This window comes from Mastacembelus armatus, chromosome 19, assembly GCF_900324485.2.
Source record: "Mastacembelus armatus chromosome 19, fMasArm1.2, whole genome shotgun sequence".
NCBI lineage: Eukaryota > Metazoa > Chordata > Actinopteri > Synbranchiformes > Mastacembelidae > Mastacembelus > Mastacembelus armatus.
This window is the reverse complement of record NC_046651.1, coordinates 3,008,307-3,031,814: the sequence shown is the minus strand read 5'-3', so window position 1 is coordinate 3,031,814 and position 23,508 is coordinate 3,008,307. Positions and strand designations below refer to the sequence as shown.

At 40.3% G+C, this 23,508-nt stretch overlaps 1 protein-coding gene across 2 annotated transcripts in view; it reads left to right on the top strand.

The window, feature by feature from the left end:
* The first annotated feature begins 414 nt into the window (after nucleotides 1–414).
* Nucleotides 415–23,508, top strand: part of LOC113135789 (signal transducer and activator of transcription 5B-like) — a 56,373-nt gene continuing 33,279 nt past the window's right edge. The window contains exons 1-8 of one of the 2 annotated variants that reach the window (XM_026316079.1): nucleotides 415–552; nucleotides 6,677–6,811; nucleotides 12,061–12,217; nucleotides 15,351–15,440; nucleotides 15,535–15,712; nucleotides 18,988–19,118; nucleotides 22,207–22,358; nucleotides 23,060–23,215. In XM_026316079.1, coding sequence (XP_026171864.1) covers nucleotides 6,684–6,811; nucleotides 12,061–12,217; nucleotides 15,351–15,440; nucleotides 15,535–15,712; nucleotides 18,988–19,118; nucleotides 22,207–22,358; nucleotides 23,060–23,215 — 992 coding nt within the window. In that variant the 5' untranslated portion in view covers nucleotides 415–552; nucleotides 6,677–6,683. Of the gene's footprint in view, nucleotides 553–6,388; nucleotides 6,535–6,676; nucleotides 6,812–12,060; nucleotides 12,218–15,350; nucleotides 15,441–15,534; nucleotides 15,713–18,987; nucleotides 19,119–22,206; nucleotides 22,359–23,059; nucleotides 23,216–23,508 lie in introns of those variants that run through there. The other variant, XM_026316080.1, reaches the window with a different exon arrangement.

Here is a 23,508-nt window from a genome sequence, read left to right as displayed (position 1 = left end):
TCCGTTTATCATTTCATCTGGCGGTTGCTTTCCTTCATTCTGATTCATCAGACATCCGTCATTTGCTGTCTGTCACTATTGAAACAAACAGTACATTTAAAAGCGCGCACATACAGCTGGGTGCGGGCTAGGGGTGGGGCTGTTAGCGGAAACAGAACCGGAATGGCTGTCCCAAGTTAGCTGAAATTAGCATGAATACAACCGGAAGAGTTTTTAAATATAAATGTATAGATCGTAAAATTATTGATACAATGATTGACTGAAAATACCAAAATATATTTTATTTATATACCCTATTATATACAAAATAAACTACAAAATCCACCGATGGATAATCCAACATATCACTGTGGTTAATTAGATACTTATTTTGAAATGTTGCAGCCGGAAGCTGTTTTTAATATTCAGTCTTGGCTCAATGCTGGTCAGCAACAACTGCTTTACCAGAAACCAGAAGATAAAGTAGTTGGCGATGTGACGTACATCAGCTAACCCGTGTAGGTCAGGCTGCTGGTCCATGGTGTTATAAGGTGTTGTATAGTCTTTTAAAAGGTGAGTTGATTACCGAGCTGTTAAATACTTGTGGCGAGTGAAAGTGAAGTTGGTTAAGCGCCGTGCGTTACTCTGTCACTGAGCAATCCTACTATGTTAGCTAATAGCTAACCTTCGCTAGTTAGCTAGCTAGCTATCCTTATGCGTCCATACCAAAGTAAAGAAACATAAATTCACCAGCTTCCCGCTGGCTGTTTGTATATCTGTTCTGCAATACTTAGAGATCGTTATTTGCAAGTTTGACACATATAATGTGTTTGCCAGAGCCAATGTTTATGTAAACTGGAGTTAGCAAGCTAACGTTGAGCGATCTCAAACTTGGGAAAAAGCTTCCCTAGTCCTGAGCGGTGCGTTTAGCTCACCCAGATTGTATCATAAATGGGCTGCTGCGGACGCTTAAGGACTTTTCTCGGTCTTTCGCTCCGGTTAATGGTGTTCTACGCAACGTTGTACTGTATATAAATGAAAGTGCACAACCCCCACTAAGAGCTTATGTTTGTTTTTTTTACATTTTTATTTTTTTATGTTTGGTTGATGGACAAGATGAATAGTAAATGGGTGTAAGGTGATATTCTTTTGGGATATTACTAGCTACACATGCAGTGTTCCCCTTTGAACATTGTGGCAAAAGAATGATTTATGCACACATTGAATTATTTTAATGTTGTTAAAAGTCCACTGTGGCTCACGTTTCCTCTATAAAGGCAAGACTATGGGGTAAGGTTGCTGTCAAAAAAGATGTGGTGTACTAATAAACATTCATATTGGTACATATTCCTCATGGCCCACTGTCCTGCTTGATTTCCAGATATCCCTGTCCTAAACACAGCTGATTAGCTACCTGGAACAGGTGTGTTCAGCCAATCAGAAACTGGAAGGGCAGGGATAGTTGGAAAACCAGCAGGACAATGGGCCTCGAGGACCAGGGTTCAGGAACCCAGTTTTAACACACGCAGTACACAGCAGGAGATTGTCCAAGTGATATATGGATTCACAGTGGAAGAAAATACAGTTGATTTCAGTGATTTTGTATGGAGTAAGGTTGCTGTCAAAAAAGACATGCATGTACTAATAAACATTCGTACATACTGGCCTAAGGTTGTGCATTAATGATTTGTAAAGTCTCGTATGAGTCAAATCATACATAAAATATGTAGAGCGTGTTCTTATGTGAGAATACGATTCCAAAAAAAATAAAATAATAATACGAAGCACAATTTTACACTTGGGGTTTCTCTTTTATGAATACGAATTGACAACTGTGACTTAATGTCAAAAATACGTCACGGACTCACAGGCATTAAGTATCGAGCAGAAGATACATCGATTTCACAAATTACGCATGCGTTCGTACTGTGTTTGACTTGGAGGCGGGAAGGTGGCAGACGAGGAGAGTGCAACAGAGATGGGACGAAATCAGGTAAATAGATTATGTATCTCACATTGTGTTGTAATATTTTCTTACTATATTGGTTTCGGGAACCGATGCAAAGTACATTGTCATATCGGCGAGAGAAACCTAGATAATGTATTTTGGCTCAATGTGTTGGTGAGTTTTAGTGCCGCTAAATTACCGTTGTCACAGCAACAGGCTTAGAAAAAGTTCAGATTGTAGTAACCACACCATAGTTAACATGGTGCCGATGTAGCTACCTGTCTACACTACCTGTACCGTCTACACTTTGAACAGCAATGTTGCTTTTAAAATCGTGTGTATTGCTTTTCTAATCTGGATTCCTAATATCTTGAGCAACCATGGACGCATTCAAGACAGTCTCCAATTAGTTAACATGGAAACATGTTGACCTGAAGACGATGTTATGGATCAACTCGTAGCCAGGTTAACCAGGGACTGTGTCAGTGTTTGATCATGGTGATGACATCAGGTTTTAATAGATATAAAGTATGTTTTAAAGACATAATTAAACCATCCTGGTCTTGTGGCGGTGATAACGGACTTTACAGCTTCCAATACAGCTGGAGACAGAGGAGTTGCATCGGTTTTTGAAACCAATATAGTAAGAAAATTATATTACAACAAAATTTGAGATACATAATCTATTTACCTGATTTCGTCCCGTCTCTGTTGCACTCTCCTTGTCCGCCATCTTGCCGCCTCCCAAGTCAAACACAGTATGAACGCATGCGCAGTTTGTGAAATCGATGTGTCTTCTGCTCAATACATAATGCCTGCGAGTCCGTGACGTATTTTTGACAGTAAAGTCATGGTTGTCAATTTGTATTCATAAAGGAGAACCCCCAAGCGTAAAATTGCGCTTCGTATTATTATTTTAGTTTTTTTTTTTTTTAGTTTTTTGGAATCGTATTCTCACATAAGAACACGCTCTACATATTTTATGTATGATTTGACTCATACGAGACTTTACAAAACCACATTTTTGTGTACATTTTATTCATTAATGCACAACCTTAGGCCAATATGTATGAATGTTTATTAGTACATGCATGTCTTTTTTGACAGCAACCTTACCCCATACAAAACTCACTGAAATCAACTGTATTTTCTTCCACTGTGAATCCATATATCACTTGGACAATCTCCTGCTGTGTACTGCCTGTGTTAAAACTGGGTTCCTGAACCCTGGTCCTCGAGGCCCATTGTCCTGCTGGTTTTCCAACTATCCCTGCCCTTCCAGTTTCTGATTGGCTGAACGTACCTGTTCCAGGTAATCAGCTGTGGTTAGGACAGGGATATCTGGAATTCAAGCAGGACAGTGGGCCATGAGGACCAGGGTTGGTGACTCCAGAGCTTCTCTGCATGTGATTTTTCTAACATCGTTCAGAGTTTATATGTGAGAACAGTTTTCAGAACAGTACTGTGTCTGTGTGTGTCGTGTGTGATGTTTTAACTGTCAGTAGCACAAAGAGACAGTGGCTAAAAATGTTTGGAGTACCCATTTCATTAGAATATATGTAATGAAAAATCATTATATTTATTATTTTGATGATAAAAATTTAATATTCACTGGATTGGTGATAGGGGATGTATTTCTAAAAATTTCACTTCTGCATCAAAAAACTGACGTAACATGGGGTAAACAAGCTAGCGTCTGAACGATCATGGACAATGGATCATGAAACCGATGAACTTGAAAATGTCTTTTCACAGATATATGACAGACCACAACCATATAATTTTGAGCCTGTCAGAAATAAGAGAGAGCATGGGCAGCCAAGAACAAGAAACAATGGGTACAGGAGAGAAATCGAGCTGTGGTGTTAGGAGTATACGTGGAGAACAGGGCAGGTGTCCTGGTGAGTTAGGCTGTAATTAAGATTGTTCAGTCCGGTCCACATTATGGTCCGAAAAGCTCAAGGAATCCCGCAAGTAATGGTATTAAGTGTAAAAATTACAAAAAAACTACGGAAAAACGCCTGGAAATTTCAAATATTAAAATGCGACCACTTGATAACCACTACCAGCAACAATTAGCCAAGTTCTACTTCCTCCTCTGCCTATATCATATCACATGGTGCAGTTTTGGGAAAGATGGTTCAAACTGCCACTCATTCTTCATCATTTCTGCCTATTTGTCATGTAAAACTAACACTTATCCTATATGTGGGTATTTTCATGACAGATTAATTATGAATTTTGAAAAAATGAAAACTTGTCATATGTTCTTTAAGCGACCCTGCCAATCATTGCATTGCTGTGCCTCCCAGGATAAAATTCGCATTGAAATCGTAAAAAAGTAAAACTATAATAAACTCAAGTTAGTGCAAAGTGCAGTTGTGCACTGGTCAGCAATTTGAAGCAAACTGTTAATTTTGTCATCATGTTAACAGTGTACATGCCTCAGTGCTGCACTTAATTTTCTTCATGCAGGCTCTCAAGTGCCCTGCTTCAAGTCTGTTCACCCGACGAAAGTGAAAATTTGTGCCACCTAATGACAAAGTGAGAACTGAATTTTAGGAATGTTTGTAAATTTATTCAAAAGGAAAAACTGAAATATCACATTTACATAAGTATTCAGACCCTTTGCAACAACATGTGAAAACTAGATTAGATACCTCCCATTTGTCTTGATCATTGCTGAGATGTTTCTACACCTTGATTACCTGTGGTAAATTAAATTGATTGGACATGATTTGGAAAGGCACACACTCTATATAAGGTCTCACAGCTGGCAATGCATGTCAGAGCAAAAACCAAGCCATGAGGTCAAAGGAACTGCCTGCAGAGCTCAGAGATAGGATTGTTGATATCATATTACTTAAATGGAAAAAGCTTGGCACAACCAGGACTCTTCCAAGACCTGGTCAGTTGGCCAATCTTAGCAATTTTGGGAGAATGGCCTTAGTAAGAGAGGTGATCAAGAACCCAATGGTCACTCTGACTGTGCTCCAGAGATCCTGTATGAAGATGGGACAAAACTCCAGGTCAACCATCACTGTAACCCTCCACTGATCTGGGTTTTATGGCATAGTGGCTAGACAGAAGCCTGTCCTCAGTGCAAAACACATGAAAGCTGCTTGGAGTTTGTACAAAAGCACCTGAAGGACTCTGAGGCTGTGAGGTACAATATTTTTTTTAGCCTGATGAAACCAAGATTGAACTGTTTGGCCTCAAATGATCTGAGGAAACCAGGTCCCTCTCATCAGTTGTCCAGTACCATCCCAATGGTGAAGCATAGTGCTGGCAGCATCATCCTGTGGGGGTGTTATCAGCAGCAGGAACAGGGAGCTTGGGCAGGGTTTAGAGAAAGCTGAATGGGGAAAAAAAGACAGATATCCTCAATAAAATCCTGTCCCCCTGGGCTCAGGACCTCAGAGGATTTGCAAAGAAGAATGGCAGAAAAATCCCAAGTGGGTGCACTGTAAAAGCAATCATGAATTGTGTAAGTTATCCTGTTCATGGTAGATAAAGCTCACACTGCCCAAAGGAACAGTGGTCATGATGGAATCAAGCTTGTTCAGGTGGGGGTAAAGCTAATCTTTACTATTATAGAGGAACACTGACTTGATTACATCACATTTTCTGACAAATTAATTTAGATAGATAGAAATACTTTATTCATCCCAAACTGGGAAATTCCGCTGTTGCAGCAGCAAATTACAGGCACAAAGAAAACGATATAAGAAATTATTTTAAAAAAAGATGGGAATATAGAAATTATATATATATATATATATATATAAAAAAAAGTCACTGCCCCCCCCCCCAGCAGACCACAGAGGAGAACAAAGTACTGGCCACAACAGACTGGTAAAAGATTTCCAGCGTCTTCCTGCACACGTTGAAGGACCTCAGCTTCCTCAGGAAGTAGACTCTGCTGCAGCCCTTGTACACAGTTGTGCTGTTGGCTTTCCAGTTCAGACTGCTGTTGATGGTCACTCCCACGTATTTGTGCTCCTCCATCACTTCCACATCCCTCCCTAGGATGCAGAGGGGCTTTAGATGCCTCTGCTTTCTGGTACCACATTGGAAGATCCCACAGCTTAACTATGGGAAATGCAGAAGTTTTTTTTAACATCATGGATCGGGTGTAGTTTTACAAACATTTCAGCGTTTCATCACGATTGTTTCTATGTGGTTGCAGGACTTAATTTAAAGTGATCTGGAGAGATGAATAGTAAGACTTGCACACCTTTGTAAGTGCTCAACAGTATTATCTTGTATTTGTTTACAGGTGTCCCTGGTCACTCTACGTGGAAGCCATTCATTTGACTATAAAGCGTCTTACTATTCCTGTTCTCAATAAAGCTTTGTAATAGCTCTTGTGCTACTTTCTTTGTCTTCTTCCCCACCAACTTCTTTTTTTTTTAATTATTTTTTTTGGGCAGTTTTTGCCTTTATTTTTGATAGGACAGTGGAGAGACAGGAAATTAGGGGAGAGAGTGAGGAAAGACATGCAGGTTGTATAACGGCCAGCTCGGGAGTCGAACCAGCGTCCCCTGCGTATATGGATGGGCACGCTACTGCTATACCACCACCAGCCCCCCAACTTCTTTTTAAATGTATGCTCTGTTACTAGCATTCATATGCTGTTCATCATATTACTAGATTGTTTACTGTTTTTTTTTTTTTTTTTTTTTTTTTTTTCCCCTCTACCTGAACCTGTCACTGACTTCTTTTGCTGCCATCCTCCTGCTTTAACAGGAGTGCCATGGCAATGTGGATCCAGGCCCAACAGCTGCAGGGTGAGGCATTGCACCAGATGCAGGCGCTGTATGGTCAGCACTTCCCCATTGAGGTGCGGCACTACCTGGCTCAGTGGATTGAGAACCAGCCCTGGTATGTTACATATGCATGGGTTTGGGGTTTCTTTTGTTTTAGTGCCTTCCTGTTGGAAGGATGGGGGTTAGCATTAGGAGGGTGGACTGGCCCGCCTAATGAATAATAGGGTAAACAGTGTTGTAGTTAAAGTGCCTGTTCCGTGTTGTCACTATTCAGCCACACCGGTTGTAATGTTGCCTTTTGAATACCTGGACACAAACAATATCCTCATTTGCTTTTTGTCTGCTTGTGTAACTATACTCCTTATTTTACCAGTCACAGTCAATTAATCTAAAAAAAAATTTTAGCAGTAATCTTTACACTAAATACACTTTTCCATATGGAGTTTCTGTGTAGGTGTAAGAACGCAGGCAAGTCCAAGTCCATTCACACTACCCATATTCATACTATATAGAACATACTTTTTTAACGGTCAAGAAGTACGTACTTACTCGAATATACTGTATAGTATAGTATGTGATTTCGGACGCATCCACAGTAACAGTCCCAAGCGGTCCAAAGTTGTAAACAAATGTTATGCGTGAACCAACTTGTCTCATTGGTCAGAAATCCCAGAACCATCCCTGCCCTTTGCCTGTGCCCACACTCTGAACACTTAAGCCTACCTCAAGAAATCCTGCTGGCTAAGACAGCCCTCTCAGCAGCAGAAATAAGTAGTGTTATATGTCTATAACATATTTTAGATATCAAAATGTATTTAATGTCTTTCAATAAATCCTCCAACATAAAAAGTATAATAGTTTTTATGTTGAAAGACATACTGTTGCTGAACTGGATTTCGTTACAAGGATAAATTTTTAGCCTAGCCTCAATGATATACTGTCAGTTTATTAGATACAGTGGGTACAGAAAGTATTCAGACCCGTTTAAATTTTTCACTCTTTGTGTCATTGCAGCCATTTGCCAAAATCAAAAAAGTTCATTTTATTTCTCATTAATGTACACTCAGCACCCCATCTTGACAGAAAAAAACAGAAATGTAGAAATTTTTGCAAATTTATTAAAAAAGAAAAACTGAAATATCATATAGTCATAAGTATTCAGACCCTTTGCAGTGACACTCATATTTAACTCACATGCTGTCCATTTCTTCTGATCCTCCTTGAGATGGTTCTGCTCCTTCATTGGAGTCCAGCTGTGTTTAATTAAACTGATTGGACTTGATTAGGAAAGGCACACACCTGTCTATATAAGACCTTACAGCTCACAGTGCATGTCAGAGCAAATGAGAATCATGAGGTCGAAGGAACTGCCCAAGGAGCTCAGAGACAGAATTGTGGCAAGGCACAAATCTGGCCAAGGTTACAAAAGAATTTCTACAGCACTCAAGGTTCCTAAGAGCACAGTAGCTTCCATAATCCTCAAATGGAAAAAGTTTGGGACGACCAGAACTCTTCCTAGACCTGGCCGTCTAGCCAAACTGAGCAATCGTGGGAGAAGAGCCTTGGTGAGAGAGGTAAAGAAGAACCCAAAGATCACTGTGGCTGAGCTCCAGAGATGCAGTAGGGAGATGGGAGAAAGTTCCACAAAGTCAACTATCACTGCAGCCCTCCATCAGTCGGGGCTTTATGGCAGAGTGGCCCGACGCTCGACACTCTTCCAGAGTGCTCAGGACCTCCGATTGGGCCGAAGGTTCACCTTTCAACAGGACAATGACCCTAAGCACACAGCTAAAATAACAAAGGAGTGGCTTCGGAACAACTCTGTGACCGGCTCAGCCAGAGCCCTGACCTAAACCCAATTGAGCATCTTTGGAGAGACCTGAAAATGGCTGTCCACCAACGTTCACCATCCAACCTGACAGAACTGGAGAGGATCTGCAAGGAAGAATGGCAGAGGATCCCCAAATCCAGGTGTGAAAAACATCATTCCCAAGAAGACTCATGGCTGTACTAGCTCAAAAGGGTGCTTCTACTCAATACTGAGCACAGGGTCTGAATACTTATGACCATGTGATATTTCAGTTTTTCTTTTTTAATAAATTTGCAAAAATTTCTACATTTCTGTTTTTTTCTGTCAAGATGGGGTGCTGAGTGTACATTAATGAGAAATAAAATGAACTTTTTTGATTTTGGCAAATGGCTGCAATGACACAAAGAGTGAAAAATTTAAAGGGGTCTGAATACTTTCCGTACCCACTGTATATGTAGCTAAAGCTAATTCAGACTGAATTGTCTGAATCCAACAGTTCTGCAGTAAGTCCTGCTCCATGAGGATGATCATGTTTGCTCACACAGTTTGAGATGTGTTCAACTGCCTGTTAATTTTGGAAGATTAGGCTTTTACTGTTGAATTGTACTTAATTATTTTCACAGGGGTTTCTGTTATTTTGTCCACCACATTATTTTAGTGAAGCTAGGCTAAATAACAGAACACCTACATTAGTATGGTTCAACAACAGCGCAAACTCCAGCCTTTAAAAATGAGATATTCTTTAAATATTCTGAACTTCATGAATTCCTTAAACCTTATTTAACTCATGAGGACTTGTATGGTAGGTCAAAAATCGTGGTTGAGGTGCCATCTTTTCAGTTGATCAATTTTTTTTCTGGTATGTGGTAATGCTCGATAACCATAGGCTCCCCCCAACAACTGACTGATTGATGATCTAAAAATAAGACTAACTGGTCTCTACAAATGAGAGAGGCTATAAATAAATTCCATTCATCTGCATGTCTACTGGGCAGAGAGGCAAAGCAAAATTCTCATGTGGCTGCAAAAGAGCTGCAGGAAGGTGTAGCTGATATAGGACGGCCTTACCTTGCACTGATAATGCACAAAAATTTACATGGAAGAATCATTCAAAGGAAATCTTACGTGCAACTTCATCACAAATCTGTGTCTTACCTGTGCATAGGAGCATGTGGCTCAGTTGTTTTTTTTTTTTTTTTTTTTTTTTTTTTTTTTTTTTTTAAAAAGACAACCTGAAATAAAAAAGCATCATTACCATTTGAAGAAAAGGTAATTTTAATGTTTGTCCTGCAGGTGTAGAGCACTGTTATGGTCTTATGTTTCAGTTTCCAGTTTGAGACTTTTATTTTCGTTTCTGGCTTCCTCCTTTGCCTGGTTATGTTTCTAGGTAGCTTTATGTTTCATTCGTAAAATTAATTTCATCCGTGTAATTAGTCTTTTGTTTCAAGTGCGTATATACCTCCTTATTTCTTTTGTTTGCTGTTGGAGCATTGATGTTAGCATTATGTTTGTCTGTGGCTTGCTCGTGTGAGAGGAGATTGGAGTTTGTTTTTGCTGAGTGGGGAAGTTATTTTTGGCACACCAAGTGGCAGAGTTTCTATAGACTGTTTTGTTTCCAGTGATTGCTGAGAGGGCTCTCAGCTGTACCAGAGCCTGGGTTTCCTGGAAATAAATGTAAAAAAAAAAAAAAAAACAGTTTGTCCTGCAATTGGTGGTGCAATTGGGCCCTCGCCTACATCCTGCACTCACCTTCACCACCATACAACAAGCACTTGTTTATAAGTTGTAGTGTATGAAGCGAACACATACGTGCATGCATGCAGAGTTGTACAAATGTACATTTTACATTTGTACATTTCTGTTGTGTACATGACTTTTGACCGACTGTAAACCTTTAGTTTGGATCTTAGGCACAGTTTTAAATGCTTGCTTCCAGCACCTTTTGCCTATCTTTGTGTGCATACACTGGCTTCCAGTTCTTTAAGAATTGATTTGAAATTTTATTGATGACTTCTATTGTTGTAATGGGCCATGCCTGTGTTTAAATCACAGAAATTTTACTAGCTTAACCCTCTGGGGTCTGAGGGGGTTTTTGGGGCCTGGACAAATTCTGACATGTCCTGACATTTGTGCTTTTTTCAGTGTTTTTTAAACATATTAATGTCTAAAGTCTGATAACACTGTAATCAGCACAAAATTGGCTACAATAATATGTGAGCTTCAAGTTTATACATTATTGTGTTTTTGAGAAAAAAGTGTTTATGCATGGCTAGTGAAAAACTACAATTTTTTACTCACTGAAATAAGACCATAAAACACAAACAGAACATTGGTTCACAAGACTTTGGAGACCAGCATGTTGTAGGCTAAAGTGTTTACTTCAGAGTGCTGTGAATGTCATCTTGTTCACACATTCACAGTAAACAATACACTGATTTAAATTTTCTAAGACACTTTTTGTCCAGAAAGGCCATATGCAAGAGGGGTGTGTCTGAGGATGAATAGTCATGTGATTTACCTGAGAACACAAAAGACGCACTGAACGACCAGACAAAGGCGCGCATAATGAGCCTTTCAGTCAATGTAGATGGGACGGATTAGTGCTGTACAATACAACACAATGAGGAGCCAAACGATCATCATTTGAGTTAAAATCAGTGTTTTTACTCTGAGGACAAGCTAAACTATTTGTCTCTGTGAGGAATGTAAGGAGCGCCGCTTCACGTGCGTAACGCGCCATCATCCAAATGCGCAGAAAAAGTGATTAAATTCTATGATGAAATTTGATATTTTGTGTCATTTCTCGGGGGTGTGCACATATTTACCTGGTTCACCTGAGATTATTTACATGTGAACAGTGTACAAGGCGGGACCGCATTACCTGTAATGAGGTGAGACAGGAAAAAACGGACTTCTCCTTACGTTCATACGGATTAAATAAAAAGTGATGATTTGTTTCTGACTTGAATTGTTTCACTCAAAAGAAAACATTTCAAGCTTTCTAGCCATATAATTCTTATTTTTATGAGGCAAGTATTCGCTGAGATTCTGGTTGTTTTATTTACGCGTCTGTGAAGAGAAATGACAGAGACAGAAAAGTCCGAGAGTGCACCCTGTCGGCTTTCTTTATTTAAAAAAAGCACAACGTTTTGTTGTTATTATGATGGTATACCACTAAAACTAGACCCTTTACAGATTTGAATGATATACTTCTTTTATCTGTACGATCAGAATTGACGGAGTAATTTAAGTTTGTTTCAGCCTTATCAGAAAATGATGCGTCAAAACGTGCGTGCGTCGACCCCAGAGGGTTAACCTAACTTACTTCAGCTGATAAAACTGATATTAAAATACGTTTTTTTTTTGTTTTTTTTTTTTACTGTTTGCATTTTACTGTTTTTGTCGAGCGCTGTGTCCTTTTTCACAGTATAGTTTTTACAGCGATATAGGTAAACTTCATAATTATTATCCTGTTATGAATGAGAAGTTGAATTGTCTTAAATGTTTAATATATCAATATCTGAGAGATAACGTGAAAAAATTTAATTTCACAGGGATTCGGTGGAATTGGACAACCCAGCAGAGGAGGCCAAAGCTAAGCGTCTGCTGGACAACCTGGTGGCTGAGCTGCAGAGGAAGGCCCAGCTTCAAAGTGGAGAGGATGGCTTTCTGCTCAAGATCAAACTGGGCCACTATGCCAACCAGCTCAAGGTATCAGTTGATTACTGGAAATAGAAAATTAAATCAATTTATAATAAATTAAAGTTAGCCTGCCAACAACCTGTGTTTTTCCAGCCACTAGAATGTTACACTGAAACAGTTTAGTGCAGTTAACATGTGTCAACATACTGTATGTGTTATAAGTCAGCAGCTAGGCTAGAGAAGGACTGAAATGTTCATGCTCAGTTGATGTGTTGGAAGCAGGTTGTCTAAGTGTGTATTCACACCTGAGCAGTTGTTTCGAAGCAGGGGGTGTATACTCACAAAGGTCGGTTCGTTTTGGGCATATGTGAGCACAGTAATCGAGCTTGGATGCGGAATAAAACAAGCGGGCCAAGATCGCCAAGAAGGGGTGGTCACGGCCTGCTTCCTTTGAGCCCTGTAGCTGTTCGTTTGCAGTGTGAACGTAATCGACGCAGCAACCAGGGCAGCAGACTCAAAACTGTGGTTCATATTCCAGCAGAGGGGGCAGTAATGGATTCCTGATTGCCAACAGTCAACCAAAACAAAAGAAGAAGAAAGATTTTTTTCTTTTCTTCTCGTCTGTTTAGCGAACACTGGTACATTAGCCAGAGAAACACAACCAAACAAATTAGCGACACATGCTGCTGATGCTCCATGTTTCTTCTTCTTCTTATCATTTACAGTGGGTACGGAAAGTATTCAGACCCCTTTAAAATTTTCACTCTTTGTGTCATTGCAGCCATTTGCCAAAATCAAAAAAGTTCATTTTATTTCTCATTAATGTACACTCAGCACCCCATCTAGACAGAAAAAAACAGAAATGTAAAAATTTTTGCAAATTTATTAAAAAAGAAAAACTGAAATATCACATGGTCATAAGTATTCAGACCCTTTGCAGTGACACTCATATTTAACTCACATGCTGTCCATTTCTTCTGATCCTCCTTGAGATGGTTCTGCTCCTTCATTGGAGTCCAGCTGTGTTTAATTAAACTGATTGGACTTGATTAGGAAAGGCACACACCTGTCTATATAAGACCTTACAGCTCACAGTGCATGTCAGAGCAAATGAGAATCATGAGGTCGAAGGAACTGCCCAAGGAGCTCAGAGACAGAACTGTGGCAAGGCACAGATCTGGCCAAGGTTACAAAAGAATTTCTGCAGCACTCAAGGTTCCTAAGAGCACAGTGGCCTCCATAATCCTCAAATGGAAAAAGTTTGGGACGACCAGAACTGTACCTGGCCGTCCAGCCTGGCCGTCCAGCCAAACTGAGCAATCGTGGGAGAAGAGCCTTGGTGAGAGAGGTAAAGAAGAACCCAAAGATCACTGTGGCTGAGCTCCAGAGATGCAGTAGGGAGGTGGGAGAAAGTTCCACAAAGTCAACTATCACTGCAGCCCTCCACCAGTCGGGGCTTTATGGCAGAGTGGCCTCTCCTCAGTGCAAGACACATGAAAGCCCGCATAGAGTTTGCCAAAAAACACATGAAGGACTCCCAGACTATGAGAAATAAGATTCTCTGGTCTGATGAGACCAAGATTTAAATTTTGGAGTTAATTCTAAGTGGTATGTGTGGAGAAAACCAGGCACTGCTCATCACCTGCCCAATACAATCCCTACAGTGAAACATGGTGGTGGGAGCATCATGTTGTGGGGGTGTTTTTCAGCTGCAGGGACAGGACGACTGGTTGCAATTGAAGGAAAGATGAATGCGGCCAAGTACAGAGATATCCTGGAAGAAAACCTCTTCCAGAGTGCTCAGGACCTCAGACTGGGCCGAAGGTTCACCTTTCAACAGGATAATGACCCTAAGCACACAGCTAAAATATCAAAGGAGTGGCTTCGGAACAACTCTGTGACCCTTCTTGACTGGCCCAGCCAGAGCCCTGACCTAAACCCAACTGAGCATCTCTGGAGAGACCTGAAAATGGCTGTCCACCAACCTGACAGAACTGGAGAGGATCTGCAAGGAAGAATGGCAGAGGATCCCCAAATCCAGGTGTGAAAAACTTGTTGCATCATTCCCAAGAAGACTCATGGCTGTACTAGCTCCAAAGGGTGCTTCTACTCAATACTGAGCACAGGGTCTGAATACTTATGACCATGTGATATTTCAGTTTTTCTTTTTTAATAAATTTGCAAAAATTTCTACATTTCTGTTTTTTTCTGTCAAGATGGGGTGCTGAGTGTACATTAATGAGAAATAAAATGAACTTTTTTGATTTTGGCAAATGGTTGCAATGGCACAAAGAGTGAAAAACTTAAAGGGGTCTGAATACTTTCCGTACCCACTGTATATGACGGTCGGCAAACAACTAGGGCTGCAACGATTAACGAGTAAATTGAGGAATTCAATTACAAAAAAGTCCTCGAAGCAAATTCTTTACCTCTTGTATTCGTTTGATGGAGCATATGAAGCATACAAAGAAAAGAACACTGTACCTACTGTGGAACTTGGAGGAGGCTTGGTTATGTTCTGGGGCTGCATCTGGCACAGGGTATCCTGAAACTGTGCTGGGTACAATGAAATCTCAAGACTACCAAGGCATTCACGAGCGAAATGTGCTGCCCTGTGTCAGAAAGCTTGGTCTCAGTCGCAGGTCATGGGTCCTCCAACAGGATAATAACCCAAAACACACAGCTAAAAACACCCAAGAATGGCTAAGAACAAAACATTGGACTATTCTGAAGTGGCCTTCTGTAACCCCTGCTCTAAATCCTATTGAACATCTGTGGAAAGAGCTCAAACATGCAATCTGGAGAAGGCACCCTTCAAATCTGAGGCAGCTGGAGAGGTTTGCTCACGAGGAGAGGGCCAAAATACCTGGCGACAGGTGCAGAAGTCTCATTGAGAGTTACAGAAAAAAGGTTTGGCAACAAAATATCATTTTTGTCCAGTTTGATTATCTTGTTTTTTTAAATGCTTCTGTTAAACCAAAATTCAAAAGCAGTGTCTGATTTTCATTAGTTAATTTTCTTGTTCATTTAAGTTATTTCAGTGACCATTGTGGGTTTTTGTTTCTTTAATGGAAGGGTACCAACAATTTTGTCAACATAAATAAGAACAGAGCAATGAACTCTGGCTGCAACATTATCAACTGAATTGTTGATATAGCTATAAGTTTAACTAATGGTTGGTTTTTGTGTGATTTTGCTGCAGAGCACTTATGACCGCTGTCCTTTGGAACTGGTGCGGTGCATTAAACACATCCTGCACTCAGAACAGAGGCTGGTTCAAGAAGCAACTAATGTAAGTGGTGATTGTCAGGAATCCCTACATTCCTCAGGTTGTGGCAGATAAAGAGATTTACAAATTTTCTGCTAAGCAACAATTTTATGTGTAGGCTAGCAGTGGGAGTGAGGGTCAAACTATGGACAGCCTATCTCAGCGCCACCAGCAGATCAACCAGGCCTTTGAAGAGCTCCGCTTGGCCACACAGGAGACAGAGAATGAACTAAGAAAGCTGCAGCACAGCCAGGAGTATTTCATCATCCAGTACCAGGAAAACTTGCGCATTCAGGGTAAGGACACACACTTATATAAACACATTAAAAGATGGGCCTGATGATTTGATCGCATGATGTGTGTTTTTACTTTCCACAGGTCCGTTATAGACACTTAAACAGTGAATGCTGTTGATTTTAATGTCTGTAAGGTCAGAGCCACGTTTAACTTAGTGCTGTGAAAAAGTATTGTATTTCCGTTTTTTGTTTTTTTTTAAATTGCATTGCATTGGTGCACATCATCAAGGAAATTTTAATATTACACAAAGACAACCCGAGTAAATACCAAATGCAGTTTTTAAATGATGATTTCATTTATTAATGGAAAAAAAGCTGTCCAAACCTACCTGGCCCTATGTGAAAAAGTAATTGCCTCCTAAACCTAATTTGGTTGTGCCACCCTTGGTGACAGCAACTGCAGTCAAGTGTTTCTGATTGGCAGTGAGTCTTTCACATTGCTGTAGAGGAATTTTGACCCACTTTTCTTTGAAGAATAGTTTTAATTCAGCCACATTGGAGGGTTTTTGAGCATGAACGGGCTGTTTAAGGTGCTGCAGCATCTCAGTCAGGTTTAAGTCCAGACTTTGACTAAGCCTTTGATAACTGTGTATATGTGTGTGTGTGTCTGTTCAAATGCTTTAATGGACTGTGAGATGCAAATGGAATAGTGAAAAAAGAGAAAAAACACACTTGTACAGTTGACGCTTTCATTTTTCAGAGTTTGTAAAAAGCCTTTGGAGCCCCTTGTGGGGGCCCCCAACATGAGTGTTTTCATTCAATGTGGCTTTCAGGCAACAATAGAAGCCAATGAAATTTTGGGAATGTCTGTGAATTTATTAAAGGAAAAACTGAATTATCACATTTACATAAGTATTCAGACCCTTAGCAACCCGTGAAAATTAGCTCAGACCCCTCCCATTTCTCTTAATTGTTGCTGAGATGTTTCTACATCTTGATTGGAGTCCTGTGGTATGTTAAATTGATTGAACATGATTTGGAAAAGCACACACCTCTCTATAAATGGCCTCACAGCTGGCAATGCATATCAGACCAAAAACCAAGCCATGAAGTCAAAGGAAGTGCCTGCAGAGCTCAGACAGGTTTGTTGATCGGCACAGAGCTGGGGAAGGATACAAAAAATTTCTCCTGCACTAAAGGTTCCCAGGAGCACATTGGTCTCCATAATACTCAAATGTAAGATGTTTGGCACACCCACGACTCTGCCCAGCCGAACTGAACAATCATGGGAGAATGGCCTTAGTAAGAGAGGTGACAAGATCCTAATGGTCACTCTGACTGAGCTCCAGAGATCCTGTGTGGACATGGGACAAAGTTCCAGGGCAACCATCACTGCAGCCTTCCACTGATCTGGGCTTTATGACAGAGTGGCTAAACAGAAGCCTGTCTTCAGTGCAAAACACATGAAAGCTGCTTGGAGTTTACCAAAAAGCAACTGAAAGACTCTGAGACTGTGAGGAACAGTATTCTTTGGTCTGATGAATTGAACTGTTTTGCCTCAAACTTTATGTCTGGAGTCAACCCAGGCCCCTTTCATCAGCTGCCCAGTACCATCCCAATGGTGAAGCATAGTGGTGGCAGCATCATCCTGTGGGGGTGTTCTCAGCAGCAGAGACTGGAAGACTGGTTAGGGTTGAGGGAAAGCTGAATGGAGCAAAGTACACAGATATTCTCAATGAAAACCTGTTCCCCTGGGCTCAGGATCTTGGACTGGGCTGAAGGTTCACCTTCCAACATGACAATGCCCCTAAGCACACAGCCAAGACAACACAAGAGTGGCAACTGCAAATGTCTTGGAGTGGCCCAGCAAGAGCCCTGACTTGAAACCTATTGAACATCTCTGGAGAGACCTGAAAATGGCTGTCCACTGACGGCGCCCATCCAACCTGACCAAGTTTGAGAGGATTTGCAAAGAAAAATGAAAAAATCCCCCAGTCTAGGTGTGCAAAGCTTGTGTCATACCCCAAAAGACTGAAGGCTGCTATTGCTGCCAAAAGTGTTTCAACTAAGTACTAAGTAAAGGGTCTGAGTACTTAAATTTGATATTTCAGTTTTTTCTTTTTAATAAATTAATAAAATTGTATTTTCACTTTGTCATTAATATGGCATTAAGTGTAGATTAGTGAGAAAAATTAATTTAAACAATTGTAGTATCAGGCTGCAACATAAAGGCAAGTTTATTTATGTAGCACAATTCATACACAGAGTAATTCCAAGTGCTTTACAGAAATAAAAGACAAGTTAAAAATACATAAGCTAGAATCAAAAATAGTGAAATTAATATTAAAGGAAACTGAGTGCAGATAAATCACTTTGGATAAAACACTGTCAGTTGTCATATGTTATATGCCACACTAAAAAGAAAGGTTTTTAGCTTGGACTTAAACATTGCCAGAGATGAGGCTTGTCTAACATCATCAAGAAGACTATTCCAGGTTTTAGCTGCATATAACTGAAACGCTGCTTCTCCCTGTTTAGTCCTGTCTCTGGGCACGAGCAGAAGGCCTGTCCCTGATGTTCTCAGAGTTCGAGATGGTTCATATGGCATCAACATGTCAGAGATGTAATAAGGGGGTCTGAAAAAAAAAAAAAAGTGAAGGGGTGTGAATATTTTCTGAATGCCGTGTAAATATCGGATCTCTTCATTGTTGTTTATTGTTGCTGTTCTTTTCTCTCTCCTCTATCCACTCACCCCAACCGGTCGAGGCAGATGGCCGCCCAAACTGAGCCCGGTTCTGCTGGAGGTTTTTTCTTCCGTTAAAGGGAGTTTTCCTCTCCACTGTCGCCAAGTGCTTGCTCATAAGGGAATTGTTGGGTTTTTAGTTTTAGTTTTTGTAAAGTGCCTTGAGATGATTTGTATTGTGATTTGGCGCTATACAAATAAAATTGAATTGAATTGAATTGAATCTAAATCTCTGCTAATGAATGACTTGATAGGTGATCACCAAATTGACTTCCTGTCTTACAGCAGGAAGTATATGTAAATCTAAAGAATGTCCTGACTTCCTATCTGATTTAGTGCTTAGTACCTATAAAGTCATTGTAGTGGGAGACTATTCATGTCGATATTGAAAATAATAGCCTCATCTACCACTACCAAATCACAATATAAACATCTCAAGGCACTTTACATAAAAACCCAACAAATCCTTTATGAGCCAGCAGTTAGTGACTGTGGAGAGAAAAAAAACTCCCTCTAACAGAAGAAACTAAACGTCACCAAAGTGTAATAAAAGTGACCAGTTTTCATAATGTCCTGTCTCCTGCTTTATCAGCCCAGCTGAGCAGCCTGTCTTCACTGCCTCCAGCTGAACGCACTCAGCGAGAGACCACCCTACAGAGCAAAAGGACCACTGTGGAGGCCTGGCTCGCCAGAGAAGCCAGCACACTACAGAAATACAGGCTTGTATGAAGATACTACATACATACATATAATTGTAGTTTGGTGCATGTAAGTCATGCTTAAGCACCAATAGCATAACATGGAGGGGCAGCTGTGCCTCAGGAGGTAGAGCAGGTCGACCATGAACCAGAGGGTTGGTGTTTCCACCGGTGTACGAATGTGTGAGCGTTTGTGTGTGTGAGTGGGGGAATGGACAAATAGTGAAAAAGCTACACTTGAGTGAAAAAGAAAAGCTCTATACAAGTATAATACCATTTATCATTTACATGGACAAGTTTGTAAGAGTGCTAATGCTATAGTTGGCATTAGGGACTGCAGAAAAGTTTAAGGAACCCCTGCCCTAAAATTTAATCACCATAACAACATCCTAAACTTCACCCTCACCCTAAACTTTCTAGATGATTTTTCCAGTCCTGGAAATGTCAGGAAAATAAGAGAACAGTGAAACGTTCTGGACAAAGAGGAGGTGGAGACACTGGGGAAGAATGAGGGGGTATGGCTGTACATACGACCATACCCTGGATCAGAAAGTACATTTGATGCAGCGTTAAACCTGATGAAGAATTTTTGTGACTTTACTTCCTTCATTTGACCTTTCTGTAATAAAACTTTGAATGTGTGAGCTAATCACTTTAACAACTTTATCATAATACATTTTTAGATTGCACAGAGGAGTTGAGAGAGAGATAGAGATGGAGCAAACGTGACACAGGAAAGCTGCACCATAAATACCAAAATCATATTTTCTGATCCACTAATCTCACTCACTTGCATCTTTAAGTACCAATAAAATGCTCCTGGTTCTTACAAATTGAGAACCTGTTGAATGGAGATACAAAGGTACTGGCATGCAAGCGAAATGCTGTTTTTGTAATCTGTAAAATAATAGTATTTTATGTCTGGCTGAATGTTTAGACTCATTGACATGCTGCAGAATGAGTTTGGGACTGCTTTAAGAATCCACATTTCTAAATTGCCTAAAAAGGTGTTATTATATATTTTAAATGAGATTTCCTCATAAAGGAAGTTGTTACTCTAGATTATGATCATGAAATTGTAATGGAAAATAAAAATGGAAGTTGTGCTTGTGCCACTGAAATGATTAAACTTTAGGAGGTAGCAAATCAAGACCAATATATCCGTGCCGTCTGACCGCTGCAGTAAACAACACTATGTCGGAAGTGTAACATTTTATAAAAGCAGGAATGAACTTGTTGCAGAGTGAAAACAAGAAGTGACATGGGCAGCGTGACAATTACAGAAAATTAAAAGATTAATTAGACAGTTAGTTCACAGTAGTGCTTTGTTCCACACCACAGCAAAACAAGACTGACGAGCAGTAGCCTGTTACTGTTCACAATGGTTTACCTTCTATCACCCGCCCTTCTTTAGTCTGGCACTTCAGAACATATACAGATCCCTTTGCTTTTTGCACACTTTACTGTGCCAGATTTCATTTTTTCCCATTATTAAAAATAATACTTAAAAATCATTTTCTTCAGTATTCCCTCACTTAATGCAGTACCAGTTTTGAATCTTCTTGGTTAAGTCTGTAGAAGCTTTGCACGGATTTGGGCAGGTTTTTTTTTTTTTTTTTTTTCCTTCTCAAGCTCTATCAGATACTCATGAAACTTAGAGTACCACCAATATTCCCTTGGTTTCCTGTCTTTTAGATTCAAAAATTGAAAAAAGATTTGGGTGAAACACATTTGGGTGCTTAATTAATCAGTTAGGCAGACAAATCAAATTAGACATCTTTAGGAAACCCTGATTAAGAGAGAGGAGACCAACCAAACCACTGTAGTGCCAAGGAGTCAAACAAGAGGAAAGAAGATATCCGAGGACAGGAAGAAGGTGCTGACAGCCCATCAGTCTGGAGAAGGCTGTAAGACCATCTCCAAGAGATTCCAACTTCATCCATCCAAGACAAATCATCTATAAATGGAGGACAAACACCATTATCACGACTCTGCATAGAAGCGGATGCCCATCAAAACTTATCAAAAAGCACCAAAAAAATAATAAATGAGGTAAAGGCCAACCCACACATCACCTCTAAATAGTTGCAGACCTCTCTGGCAGCATCTGGGGTAAATGTACATGAGTCTACAATCAGATTAAAATTGAACAGACATGACATTTATGTGAGGGTTGCTAGAAAGAAGGCTCTGTTCTCAAAAAAGAACAAAACTGTCCGTTTCAACTTTGCCAGAGAGCTTTTGGAAATACCAGAGGCCTTTTGGAAGTCCATTCTTTGGACAGATTAGTCCAAAATAGATTTATTTAGTCATAATCACAGCTGCCATGTTTGGAGAAAAGCTAATACTGAATTCCAGGAAAAGAAAAGAAGAAAAGAACCTCCTCCCATGGTGGTGGAAATGTGAAGGTCTGGGGCAGCTTTTATGTCTCTGGGCAAGGCTGACTCCATATTATTCAGGGAAACTTCTCAGACCTATCACCAAATTCTTGGAAGAAAATCTCCTGCCATCAGTCAGAGAGCTGAAGCTGGGACTAAAATGGGTGATGCAACAAGACGATTCTAAGCATTCAAGGAAGGAAAGAATGGCTTGAAAGAAAGAAGGTTCACACTCTTGATTGGCCTTGTCAAAGTCTGGATCTCAATCCAATTGAAATGTTGTGGTTAGACCTGAAGTGGGTTTGTTACGTGCCAGATGTCCTTCCAACCTCTCTCAACAGGCTGAGTTCTGCAAGCAGTGGGCAAAAATCATCCCCAAAGACAGATGTGAAAGACTGTTCAATGATTATAGAAGATGTTTGGTTGTAGTAATGGCTGCAAAAGGAGGTGCCACCAGCTACTAAATAGAAGGCTTCACATACTTCTGCACAAGTCAAATTTCAATTTGTTCAATAATGACAATATATCATTTTTTTTGTTTGTGTCCGTCATCAGCTTCACAAATTGGGTTTTGGATGTACAATTGATTGGGTTATTCTATTTTTATTTACACAAAACCTGATCATGGGTTGTTAGTCTACATTAAAATAATACTCAATTTCCTGCTTTTTTTTTTTTTTTTTTTTTGTCATGATTTAAATATTCCTCAGTGTTTTGTTGGTGGTGTGCTTGCAGGACCTGTCAGCACAACACCAGAAGACCCTGGGCCTCCTTAGGAAGCAGCAGACTCTGATCCTGGATGAGGAGCTCATCCAGTGGAAGAGGAGGCAGCAGCTGGCTGGCAATGGCGGTCCTCATGAGGGGGGACTGGATGTCCTTCAGTCCTGGTACCAATTGGATATGCTTATTAATTTCTTTACATTACAATGTATGGTGATTTACCTACTTCAAGAAAGTGGATGATTTTTGTGATACACAGAAATTTTTAGATATGTTTTCTTTAAATTTATATAATTCTGATACATTTGTTACATCCCATTTGGACAAACCCCAAGACCATCAGAAAAGCGGAGAAACTTAAGTTGGGGTGCAAAAAAAAGAAACCAAGCTTTTTTTCAATCTTAACCACATGCTCATAACAGTACCTTAAGTGGGGGGGCAGGAGGGAATGGACGTTAAGGTTACAAGGAGGTACCAACCAATAACCTAGTGAGTCTAGACAGCTTTTAACTAACATGAGTGCAAAAAAAAATGTAGGGGTACCCTGACTTACATGTCCACAACCACCCCCCACCACAGAGCCTGAGTGCGAAACAATTATGATTTTCAAAGTCTGCTAAACAAAAGCCAGCTAGGACAAAGAAGAGAGAGAAATGGTGCCACCAGATCCCTTTTTATAGATGTTCCTTCCCTATTGCTTGGTCCCATCCTCCTCAGCTAAGCCAGTCACATCCCACCAGTGTCAGCAAACTGGCCTTTACAGCTGGATCCACTCCTCTCAAAGTCACACAAAATATTCCAGTAGTGAATCTTCTTTCTTTATGTTCTCACCTTGGTTGTATCTCCACATCATCTCCTTGTCCACAAGGTGTGAGAAGCTGGCAGACCTGATCTGGCAGAATAGGCAGCAGATCCGGCGCTGTGAACATCTAACCCAGCAGCTTCCCCTGCCAGGCCCAATGGAAGAGCTGCTGAGCAAACTTAACAGTGACATCACTGACATAATCTCTGCCCTGGTTACCAGGTGAGAATTAGACTTCACCTTTTCATACTGCGGACAATGACTATAGACTGCCAAATGAGGTGCCGATTCCCATTTTTTTTAAATCTTGGGATCTTGGGCATTTAGAGTCTACATGTTGTTAAGCATATTGTGGGTGGTTGCTGAAGGAGTATGTATGTTGCAGGGCTGCTACTATGAGCCAACATTTATACATAGAGTAAAAAATGTGATCGTAGTGTCTTGCCTACTTGCCAGTTCTGATTCATATTTTTGTGGGCACTGTGGAGAAGAAAAGGGGAATGATTTATATGGTG